Source organism: Primulina tabacum, chromosome 5 (assembly GCF_025594145.1).
Source record: "Primulina tabacum isolate GXHZ01 chromosome 5, ASM2559414v2, whole genome shotgun sequence".
NCBI lineage: Eukaryota > Viridiplantae > Streptophyta > Magnoliopsida > Lamiales > Gesneriaceae > Primulina > Primulina tabacum.
In genome coordinates, this window is record NC_134554.1 from 10,008,242 (window position 1) to 10,020,584 (window position 12,343).

The 12,343-nt window shown below is 32.2% G+C and overlaps 1 protein-coding gene across 2 annotated transcripts; it reads right to left on the bottom strand.

The window, feature by feature from the left end:
- Nucleotides 1–4,453: 4,453 nt before the first annotated feature.
- Nucleotides 4,454–8,324, bottom strand: LOC142546368 (transcription factor bHLH143-like). Of its 2 annotated transcripts, none has more exons than XM_075654051.1 (4): nt 8,080–8,324; nt 6,465–7,082; nt 6,177–6,318; nt 4,454–6,088 (listed from the first exon to the last, which is right to left on the bottom strand). In XM_075654051.1, exon 4 carries the CDS (start codon nt 6,073–6,075, stop codon nt 5,101–5,103), a length of 975 nt encoding a protein of 324 aa, XP_075510166.1. In that variant the 5' UTR covers nt 6,076–6,088; nt 6,177–6,318; nt 6,465–7,082; nt 8,080–8,324; the 3' UTR covers nt 4,454–5,100. The 2 variants fall into 2 exon arrangements, with proteins under 2 accessions (XP_075510166.1, XP_075510165.1); XM_075654050.1 differs by having other exon boundaries at nt 4,454–6,091.
- Between the last annotated feature and the right edge of the window lie 4,019 nt (nt 8,325–12,343).

Here is a 12,343-nt window from a genome sequence, read left to right on the forward strand (position 1 = left end):
AGTATCGGCAATAGTTAGAAATGAACATAAAAGAATTACTGGGATTATATTGTGGAAAGAGTCATGCAACCGGTATAACGAGAGATTTCTACAATAAATTTTATGATATAAAAAAAATTAATACAAAAATTTCATTTATCAAAATCTCATGATAGATTCAACATAAAATCTCATCAGATAATACCAAAATCTCAAGATATGATTGTTGTAATATCGTTCAATATATTTGTTGTATCTTTAATATTATTCTAATGGAAAAGCTTTTTCACAATAGTTCACGAATCAACTTTGTGAAACAAGTTTTTTATTTGGATCACTAATGAAAATTTTTTATTTTTTATGTCAAAATTTTTACTTATTAATGTAAACATGAACATGATTGACATATCTCACGGATAAATCAAAGATACGTGAGATCATCTCACACTTATAAAAAAAAAAAACTATATTATAATCATTGTTGTACCCAAAACAAAAAAAGGAAACCTAAGTCCAATGAATTTAATCCTTAGCCAATGTCATTCATTCATTATAAAAAGCAGTTGAAGTAGTTGATCAGCACTTATCCAATGCCATGAACGCTTTAAGACAAGAGGAGTGATTAATACAACTCTTTTAAACTCTCCTCGACATGCAAATAATTTATACCGGCCAATGGATTGTAATTTATAGCCTATCATTTTTTCATAGTTGAAGAAATCATTTTATTTTCCTCCACTTAAGTTTTAATACAATAAATAACAAAGTTAAGTTAAAATCCTTCGACTATATTAGTTTATCTGGAACTTTTAAGTTGTTTCTTACCTCTAAATTTTCTTTCACACGTCAATACAATTATAAACTAGACCACTTCACCTGTTAAATTACAGCTTATCTTCGAGAAAGTCTCATGTGCAATCGTCTCACGGATATTTATATGTGAGACGTGTTGATCTGATGCAAGCCTGCAATGAAAAAGTAATATTTTCGATATATAAAATAATATTTTTCACTCAAATTTTTATTTATTAAACAATATATTTTTGACAACAAAAACAATTCTTTACTCAAATTAGCATATTATAAATATTTATTCATAACATAGCTAACGAAAAATGACATTTTTGTCATGAAAAATAATATTTTGGACATAGAAAGTAATAATTTAGTTGACCGATGAGATGATCTTACAAAAATTTTTGTGATGATCTTTTTATATATTATTTAATCGTTAATATTTCTTCGTTACATAATTAACAAAAAATGATATTTTTATCATGAAAAATAATATTTTGGACATAGAAATTAATAATTTAGTTGATTGATAAGACGATCTTACATGAATTTTTATAATTATCTTTTTATATATTCTTTAATCGTTGATATAACTGCGTAAACAAAGGCAATGAAAAGAAATAAAAATTGCTATTCGTACATTTCGTATATAGCAGATTTCCTTGGAAAAAGTTGTATTGTTCAAAGAACATTCTTTCTTTCTAGAATTGCATATCCTTCTTTTACATTGCTAAATGAACATTAATTCCACTAGCGGGAACGCAAAAACGATTAATATGCAGAAGCCGCATCAACTGTCCCTCTGATTTTTCCAAAGCTGCAAGAAAGCCGAGTGAGTTCAAACAATCGTAGCGCGGTGAACCGAGGAGACATCATTTCGATGCTAAAGGATTCGTTCTTAATTATAGAATCCTCCAAGCATGAACGATTCGACAAGCAATTATTTGTTAAAAAACTTTAATCAGTCAATGCGCGCAAACGAGCCATGTAATGAGTGGCTAATGAATTTTCACATGAATTTAGAAATCTGTATCTTGGAAGCACTGAAAATTATGAAATAATGATAGTAATATATTATAAACAGTACTGATTACTGTTCTTACATATTATCATCCTCACCCCTTCGAACTTATATCAGTTTCTCATGAAACTCATAATATGTTCAGTGCATAAAATGATGAATGTTTATTTCTGAAAATATATGACTTTTGTTCTTATTTCTTTATATATAGGGATGTCAATGGGACGGGGCGGGGACGAGTTTGTCATCCCCATCCCCGTCCCCTCGTCCCCGAATTCCATCGACACCCCCATAATCGTCCTGATCCCCGCTTTTTCGGGTTCGGGGAATCCTAAAACCCTAAACTTCGAGGATCAACTTCTCATCCCCGCTCTCATCCCCCTTTCAAAAATATTAATATGGCAAGACGATGACGGATTCAGATATTTTCTCAAATCAAAACTTATTATTATTAGTGGCAATATTAATATTAATAATAATAATATTATTAATATTTTAAAAAATAATATTATTATTATATTATTGATATTAATAATACTATTATTTTATTTTTGATATTATTTTCGGAGCTGGTTCGGGAATGGGGATAGTAATCGCATATCTGCCCCGAACTCAAACCCGAAAAAATCGGGATCCTCATCCCTGTTTCGAGTTTTCCCCGTGGGCCCCAAAGCCGTAGAAAAAGTTGTCATCCCTATTTATATGAGACTTCTGTTAAAAACAATTTTAAAATCTCGGAGGATTTCTCTTGTTTACCTGAGTAACGACCATATCACTGACTCATTCAAACAAACATCTCTCGGATAAAAAACAAAAAAAGTATGAACAAAACCAGTCCTGGAGTTGGTGAAGAAGAACTTGATGATCCTCGCTGTTTAGTTTTTTTGTTGTTATTCCGCTGCGTTAGAGTAATGTTATAATTTTGATTTTGTGAAGACAATGTAATTTCAATATTATGAATGAATAGACTTGTTTATTCTGAAATATGCACTGATGAGCTTTGTTGGTTTTGAATGTATATTTGAGTGCAGTGTCGGTGCGAGTAGCGCCTCAGTTTGGGATCATGACAATATTGCACTAGAACTTTTCTTCTTGACTGTGTAAACAATAACACAAGTGCTACTTGAGAGTTGCGGCAAACGACGTGTTGCATAGGACATAGGAGATTATAAAAACCAAACATAAAAACCTTCGCCGCCCATTAATAGCCATGTGCAAGGAATCTTAGAGGTTAAGCAACAATTTTCGCGCATTGCGTTAACCGACATTAACCAAGATTCTTGTACATGGCAATCAACGGAGTGCAATGACTTTTCTGTTCGGTTTTCACCTCCGACGTCCGAACACGAGATCTAAGTTCTTCTTGTTCGAAGACCGTCGTCGGTCCCGGCCTAGAGTAGAAACAACTTTGAAATATGTATGTATTTGAGATGGTGAGATATTGGGGTCGAAAACATATGGTATTTATAGTAGCTAGATGAAGAAAAGAATCTGTAAAAGTGAAGGTCAAGTAGCTTAATTGTAGTGTTGGCAAGGAATATAATCGTTTTGTTTCTTTTTCATCTAAAGAATTGTCGGTTTCTTTACTGATTTTTTCTTTTTACTTCTAATTACTTTGATGCTGGGAGCCTATATATTTTAATAATTGTGAGCTAAAATGACTAGTCGAGCCAATGATTTATGAAATTACAAGGAGAAAAAGCTTGCATGTGAACAAATGCAGAATAAATATGAAAATTTGAAAAATTTTTACTCCCACTAAATATTTTGAAAAACACTACCAAGCGATTATACGAAGTTAAAGGGGATCCTTTACAAATTCAAGATAAACTTTCAAATAGACATATTTGTAATCAAGAAATCTACCTTAAAGAAACATATATGTCTCTCAAAGACGATATTAAATATAAAAAACTTAAGTAGCAACTTTCTAAACCAGATATTCAAGAAAAAAATTTCCAATTCTTAAAAAGGAGATATGTTCTACCATTCCTAAAACGAAATAAACGTATTATTTCTCTTCCATATGTTTCTAATTTTCATGAAAATCAAATTACTACGAAAGCAAGACTTATCCAAAGGAATTGATTAAGCATTGCCAAAAGAGATTCAAGTCGTCCTAGACAAAAAGCTTATTCACTCGAGTGGATTTGCTTGGAGTTGCTTATCATTAGAATAAGGACCTTTTTAATAGGCTTTAGTCACATTTTCGAAGTTTGATATGAAATTTGGCTATTGGCAAATCCAGGATTATGAAGAAAATTGTTACAAAACTGCATTTAATGTTTCATTCGGTCAGTATGAACGGAATATGATGTATTTTGATTTAAAAAATGCTCTTTCAGAATTTTCAATAACAATAATAATATTTCTCAAAAATTTAAACATTTTCCAGCAAACAATTAAGAAAATGACTTGTCAGAATCAGCCAAGGAAATCAATTTGAGTTAAACAAAAAGTTAAATTTTTTTGTCATCATGTTTTTCGAGGAAAATTTGCATCTACCCCAAGTATTGATTTTGCAGAAAAATCCTGAGATGATTATACGAAGATGGAATGAATATACAAGATTATTATAATAGTTAGTTAGGATAGCTGTTATAGTATCCTAACTAGCTAGTAGCCTAACTAGCCGATGGCACAAAACAGAAAATCACATTGATCACAAACAACACTCGTACAAATCATAAAAAAACAAAGCAAAACAATGAAACCAACTAAATATGGCGCTCAAACTCTGGATCGTATCACGTCACCGCTACTATGATCTTACTGCCACTGACATTCAAACGAAATCACTTCTTGAGACATATGAAGATAAAGCCAACTAATGACATCGATGGTAACATCCTCCATGCTTGACAGGATGTAATGTATTGAAGCCACGGAGAGTGGCAAGAAGAGTAAGCTTGGGACCTCTGCACCATGTGTGCACTCTCCTCAAGTCCAACTAACTGAAGAAGCCTTCAAATTGGCAAATCTTAAGCAATTAGAATTGATGTTAACTTTCTAACGTGTGTCTTCGTGGTCTTTCTGTAGGTAGGGTAGAATCATATGAAACATTTGAAAACCAAATTTACATGTTCTATAACTTATTCTTGAAAGAGTTTAACAAGGAGACTGGCGAAACATTTACGGTCAAATCTCAACTACTTCCCCGTAGTGCACCTCTGTGACACAATCACCTTAAGTAAACATATCCGCCAACTTAAAAATAATACATGTCTTGAATTATTTTCGTGACAATGGGTGGTAAGAGGTTCAGAGAGTGTCGAATCCACAGATGGTAAGAGGATTAAAGAGTGTCAGAGTCCTAACGCCTTGGCTTTCATCTTCAAGGATCTCAAGCAATGAATTGCTTCATCAATAGCACCAGTTGCGCCTTTACCATTTAAACTCGGGAAAATGCTCTGCATAATACTCAACGTCTCCTGTATTCTTTCTTTCCTTTTGGTACCAGACAAGGAAGCTACTCCTTCTGTACTTAGCCAATTGCTGTTGCGACAAGTTGATTCTGCTTCACCTTCCAAACCAGAGAATTCATTGGTTTTCAAAGAGCTTCGAGTCTCCTTTTGTAATGTCGCACCGTAAAATCCATCCAAAAGTTTCTGCCTTTTATTTGGCCCAGCAAAGTTATCAACCTCTTCGCCTGTTTCTTCAACCAACTCCTTAGTACCATTATCAGTCATTGTACTAGGTGAATGGCCAGTGCTTGTTTCTTCATCTTCTTCGGAAAAATCACTGTCGCCATCTGAATATAGCAAAGCATCCAGTTCTTCCGTGTCTTCACGCATTTCAGACTCCACCACAATATCATCTCGAGAGTTATTTTCTTTGTGTTCTTCATTAGCAATTGGCCTCTGAGGAAGCAAACTAATCCTGGGATCTCCCTTCGTTACATTATTATCATTATAAGCGATAGGTTTAGGCATCGAACAAGTTCCACACTGAACATGAGACCTGAATCCAGAACTATAAATCAAGGTCGTTTTGCCACCAGATTGATCAAATACAAGAAATCTCTTCTCGGTTGGGGCAGGGTCAAGTATAGGGCTTTCTTTTTGTTTGAAATCAACATTGCTAGCAAGTAACTTTTCCTTGGACGCAGAGTACAGTACAGGAGCAAAGTTCTGGTGAAAATCCTCAACAGAATGAGGATTCTTCAAAACTGGCTCAGTATTCAGCCAGCCAATATCATATGGAAAGCCAGATAAATTCCGATTGGATGAGAGTAAGTGTGCACGCCGATGATGAAACCAAGATCCGGAGTCTCTTTCCATTTAAGACAATGAGCTTCTAGAAAGAAGAAATAATGGTCAGACGATCAATATAAAAGTCCTTAAACCAGTATAATGAAAAGTCAGAGACCCAGCAAACTTACCAGTTTAACAAATCGTACAATGGCGATAGTTTGTATCTTTGAGTAAAAAGAGTAACGATAAAAACAAAAGAGCTTAACTTGACTGCGTGGAAAATAAATCAATCTACGTAACGGGTTTAAGCAATTGGCGGAAATATTCAGCCTGAAAAAAACCAAGAAAAACTTGTTAGTACTTGCATTTCTTGATACAATTGCACGAAGACGATGGGGGCATGTGGCCTTGAAAAAGTAGGAAAAACTTGTTTGTACACAATGAGTTCTTGGCATAATCAAGTGTACGCTACTAACCTGACAATCTTGAAGGGGTTGAAAGCATGCTATGACTCTGACTATTATGGTGGCACACCCAGCAATTCCATTCTCGTGTTTCAATGCCCGAAATCTTGTCTGGCTAGCAGCTTGGCACACCATAACTACTAATATCCAATAGTTCACTCGAACTTTCTTGAGACCGTTCAGAAATGAAAGTAAAAACAAGATTTTTGCAAATTCTATGCTCAAAAGAGTACCACAGTTCCCACAAGGCTCCAGCCAAAGATAATAGACAAATTGCCAAACTCAGCCGTATTAAATTATCTAAATGGATAATGGAACAAAAGAAGGCTTGATGCAAGGAAAGGAGAAATAACTAAGACGTACAGGAAAACAATTCAGCTTATCCAGAGTATGCAGCAAGGAACGATGAAAAAGTGAGATGAACCCATCAATAAGTATTTCAATGTGTAATATCAAAGTTTGAGGTTGAAAGAGTAAAGGATGCTGTTTTGTTGAAATAAACTATTACAGAATCACACGGCAAAACAAGTTCAACATGATAGCTTTTCGAAACACGTCAATTGAGAGACAGAACCACCGCATATTGTTCTTTATGGTGATTGTTTGCCACTTTTACAGGCTACGAGAAACCTGCGGAGAAGTTTAAAAATTCATCACACTCTATCCAAGTTGAGAAGATCAAAACAATTCAACTGCGACGTAAAAGCCATACACATTGAAAATACACATACACAGTGAAACAAATCAAAACTCAAGAGCAACAAAGAAAGTGGAACTACAATAGTATGTCTATTGCCAGTTTAGAAGAGTCAGCACCGGTTGTGTTCCCTAGACACGAAAACTTGTTTTCTTCTATGGTTGCAACAGATTATAATATATTCGTATTATATAAAGAAATACACTAAGCTTCAATGCTTTAAGCCAAGAAAACACCAGAAACTATCCCATAGTTGGCATAAATATGTTACTGCTTCAACTTTGAGAACTAGAAAGATAGCTCGACCTACTAGCCAAGAGAGTGATACAAACAAGTAAAACTTTCAAGTCCATTAAAATATAAAACTATTGAATATTGATCATTCCCATGTGAACGAAATTTTGAAATGAGAGGTTTCAATATAGCACAAAATCCAACATATTTCACTATATTGATATTGGATGACCTTTACTGTCTAATGAACAATTAACTTACACAGGTATGTCTCAATTAACAAATCCAAGCATATATTTAGACATCAAAAGTATAAAACTTGATTGTATCATCAGCCGTCCCGCTTTTCTGCAAGCCGTTTAAACAAGTCATCTACCATTGGACATTCCCATTAAGATTTGTAAAACTGCCTGCTACTTCATTTAATCACAAAAATGAAGGCTCGAAAATTCAAAAACAAGCTGCTTTTTTTCCCATACGATTCTTTCCCATGTGCCTTAAAGAGACTCGAACTAAGTTCAGACAGCACAAATCAAGATTCCTGACCAAGAATACAAAAGCAAATTCTTTCCAAGAAAATTCAAGAAAACAGATCAGATAACAAACAATCATAATTTTCAAATCCATCAATCGACAAATATTCAAACCCCACAACAGCTGACAGCTACATTAAAGATAACAACGAAAAAATCTTACACAACACCGGAATTAGCCAAAAGCCCAGCACCCAAAATGGCTTCTTCTCTTCAGAGTAGACCAGAATCAAGAAACCCGGATAAAAAGCACCTCCGACAAGAACCCCAAGAGAGCACAACTTGAAGATGTGAGAGTAACTCGGGTCAAATGGCGAAGACGACGGCTGAATAGAGATTGGATTGGGTGCTGAGAAACATGACTAAACTACTTTATAGCCTCAAAATCGGGCCTCGAATGAAATGAAATGAAAATGAATTTTGTTTGGGTTGATCATTTCATTTCATTTCATGTATAATCGTGCCAAACGTGTGAACAATCATGCGCTAGTTTGCTTTGTGTGCGGGCGTGACTTTGGGTAATTTTGTGGACCCGTCGGTCGTTGAATCATTAATCAAAAGCCACTATATCAAACATTAATTTATCTTTTTGAGGGTGTCGACTCAATTTTTGAGTTCTTTTTTAATATTGGTAAAAATTTGTTTGAAACGATATCATGTGTCATATTTTATGAGACGAATATTTTATTTGTGTCATCTATGAAAAAGTATTATTTTTTATGTTGAGAGTATTACTTTTTATTGTGAATATCGGTATGATTGACCTGTCTCACAGATAAAGATTCTTGAGACCGTCTTACAAAAGACGCACTCTTTTATATTTTATCTATAAGTTTAAAAATTTTATAAAATAATTACATTATGTTACATTAAGTTGTTTTTAAAAAAAATATAACGTTAAAGAGGAATTTCAATGCTCTCAAATCAATTTATTCATGATTTTAAGTACTAAAAATAACGCATAGAAAGTTACATCGTTGTTTGCTCAAAACACGTCGAAGAATCAAAATATTGGCTATGTACATGGAAAATAATCGAAGTTAAAGCGCATTAATTATTAAAAAAACAAAACAAAATAATTCACATAATCGTTGTTTAACATTTTCTGCATCATTATCTACAAAATTCTTAATCAATGGATTATAACTTCTTTTAACTTTTCAAAATCAATATAAGTTATAGACTTCTATATGTGGTACAGAGATTGTTATTAACAAAATGTTATATAAAACTTATTCCCTTGCTGAAGATCACATGCTTATAAAATAGATCAAATTTTTCACGATGAGCTGAAGAAGAAGGCCTCGTTCAACTTCACGTGTTCAAAATTATATATACAAAAATAATTATTTGCATAATTTGTTATTGTATTATATCTTTTTATAATTGTGATAAATAAAATGTTATTAATGTTAAGTATGTCAATGTCTTTGAAGCTTGGACTCTAATTTTATAATAACTATTTTTTTAAAATCAAAGAAAAACATTATGCTTAATGGAGGCGTCAAAGATATATTCTCATGTTTAAACCTGAAGACCAAATCACTTTGACCAACTATTTATTACCCACAAACTAAAATAAAAAAAAGACACTGGTCCAATTACCCTTTTTTTTTCCCAATTGTTTTTTTTTTTGAGGTATCGTTCGAAGTTGGTGAAAAATCCTCAATCAAAACATTTCTTTGGGTTCACTCCTTACCCACAAAATTGTGGTACTATGTCATACAAAATGTGGTACGCTTCATGTAGAAATGTGTTACATTTCATGTGGAAATGTGGTACTAAAAAAGTACCCAGTGACTGAACACAAAAAAAATCGACGGCTGGGGACTTAAGGCCAATTTCCCGTAAAGCATGTAAAAATGATATTTTTTTCATATTTTCCGGTTTCCATGAATGCATAAAATATTGTTTAGCAAATTTATATATCAGTAATTAATTTAATTTGTATTTTTGAAAACGTTGGGATCGGTGATTAACATATTCAGAAGAGTGGTTAAATCAAAATACTTACGTTATAAGTTTTAAAATATTAAAATTATAACGTTACAACTAGTTATGCTTTTAATTAAGAAAAAATTAATTGATCTTACAGTAACTAATAATTTATAAAGGCGTGATTTTGTAAATAATTTACTATATTAAAGAATTTGATAATATTAATTATATGTTACATTTTCTAAATAAAAGGTATTTTTATACAAATGCCATACAAAAAGATTCAAACAATTTATCAAAATAAATGTACTTTAAGAAATAGGATTCAATATATAATTAAAAGCGGTGATATAATGGTGTAATGGCCTACATTATAACTTTTTATTGATGTGATTCACAGTCATTTTTTGAACCACTTCGAAGCATGATTCATCCATCAATTAATGGGAAAATTAAACTTTTTTTATGCACTTTTATTTATTTAATTAATATTTATTATCATCACTTTTACCTCGTGCTATCTTCTTTTCTTTCTTTTTTTATATAGAATTGTATATTTGGAATCAAACATCGATTTTTTTTAAGAGTAAGCTTTTAAACGAATGTAAGCTGAATTAAGATATTTGTTGTTTAAATGAATTTAATTTATAAATTAAATTTCAGAATTGCAATATTTAAAGTTATATTAAATAAACTTATTGAATTTTTTTAGTTCAGCACATTGAAATTGATATAGTTAACCAAAAAACAGTTAACGATCATATGTATATTATGTAATTACATCTTTTATTTAATATAAGGGAATAAAAAAATTAAGGTTTAAAAATAGTAAAAATACCTAAATTACGACAAGAAAATATAATAAATAGTTAAAATTAATTTTTTTGATTTATAACTTGTCTGACACAATCAGGGACTCAATGGTTTTATGGAGGGACGAAAATTGGACAAATAAAACGACTTCATATGTTAAAAATTTGTAGCAATTAGAGGGAAAATTGATTTTTAGTAAATTATGCATAAAATTTTAAAAATATTATTCTTAATAAATAATTTACTTGCTGTATAAAATTGTGGTTTGAGTTAGTCAGTAATAATAACAAGTTTAAAGCTCAAGGTCGTTGAAAAATTAATAGTTCAATAAAAGTGAAATTTTGCTTCTTAAAGAAAAACTAAAACTAATTATTGTAAAATCAATTATTTGTTAGCTAATTTTTTTAACACAAAAACTCTTACGAGATTTTGTTTCATATTTCAATTTTGTTCAAGAGATTGTATATCCGAACCTACCCATAAAAAAATATTGTTTTTAATCTAAAAATATTACTTTTCATAATTGATATGGATCAAATTGATCCGTCCGACTGATATAAATTCATAAACCCGCATGACAAGATATCCACTATTTTTTTAATACATTTGAGTTTGACGTGTTTGCTTCCCCCACCAAATATGAATATTCTAGATTTTCTATTGTAAATAATATATTTTTTAAATTTGTACGTATTCAGTGTGATACGTGTGCTCCATAAAATAGAATATTTCCTATATAATAAAATAATTAAGAAATATATTTTATTCAAAAATCGGTTATCAAATTGTAGCAGGTATCCATAGACAATGATAGTAAAATTTTAGCTCCGAATGTTCTCGCAATCATACATTCATGTCCATATTAGCTAGATGAATAGTTTCATTCAATAAATCTCACAAAAATAATTATGTACTTAGGGGATCAGAAAATTTACGGAGGAAATCCCGAAAAACTCAAATTTACGCATAAATTTCTGAAAAAGAAGATTGATTCTGTCGACTAATTTTATTTATGCGCATATTTGATTCATGACCCATTTGTGGGCAAAAAATCATACAATCCCAAGATCGGAGTAATATTTAGATCTGGAAAATCGATATAAACGCATAATCTCAACAGCCGTTTTCAATATTGTTGGGTGCAATAATTGTCTTTGCTCGGTAGAGCGATCGAATCGTGATACCTGAGCTGCTGTACGGTTTAAAAAATTTGAGTTGCATCATTACTACTAGTTATAGCTTTTGGTAAAGCGGCAAGCGCTCGGTCCTACAATTGGTATCAGAGCTAATGTCACGGGTTCGATTTCTATTGATTGCAAGGAGTGCAATTATTGGGAGAGAGATTGTTGAGTGCAATAATTGTCCTTGCTTGATAGAGCGATCGAACCGTGGTGCTTGAGCTGCTGTGCGGTTTAAAAGATTTGAGTTGCACAATTACTACTAGCTATAGCTTTTGGTAAAGCAGCAATCGCTCGGTCCTACAAACATATTGAAATTCATATGAAGTCATCGATCTGCCGAATAGTCCTTTCAAAACCCTCGATTGTATTTGTCAAAATTTAGCACGTAATTAAGTAGAGCAGGGTTTGAATTATTGTTTGTTTGTGACACTAATAATCAAAGCAAATAGGGTTAGTGAACAAAATGGGCCATCCCATTACCTAAAGTTAGGAAAA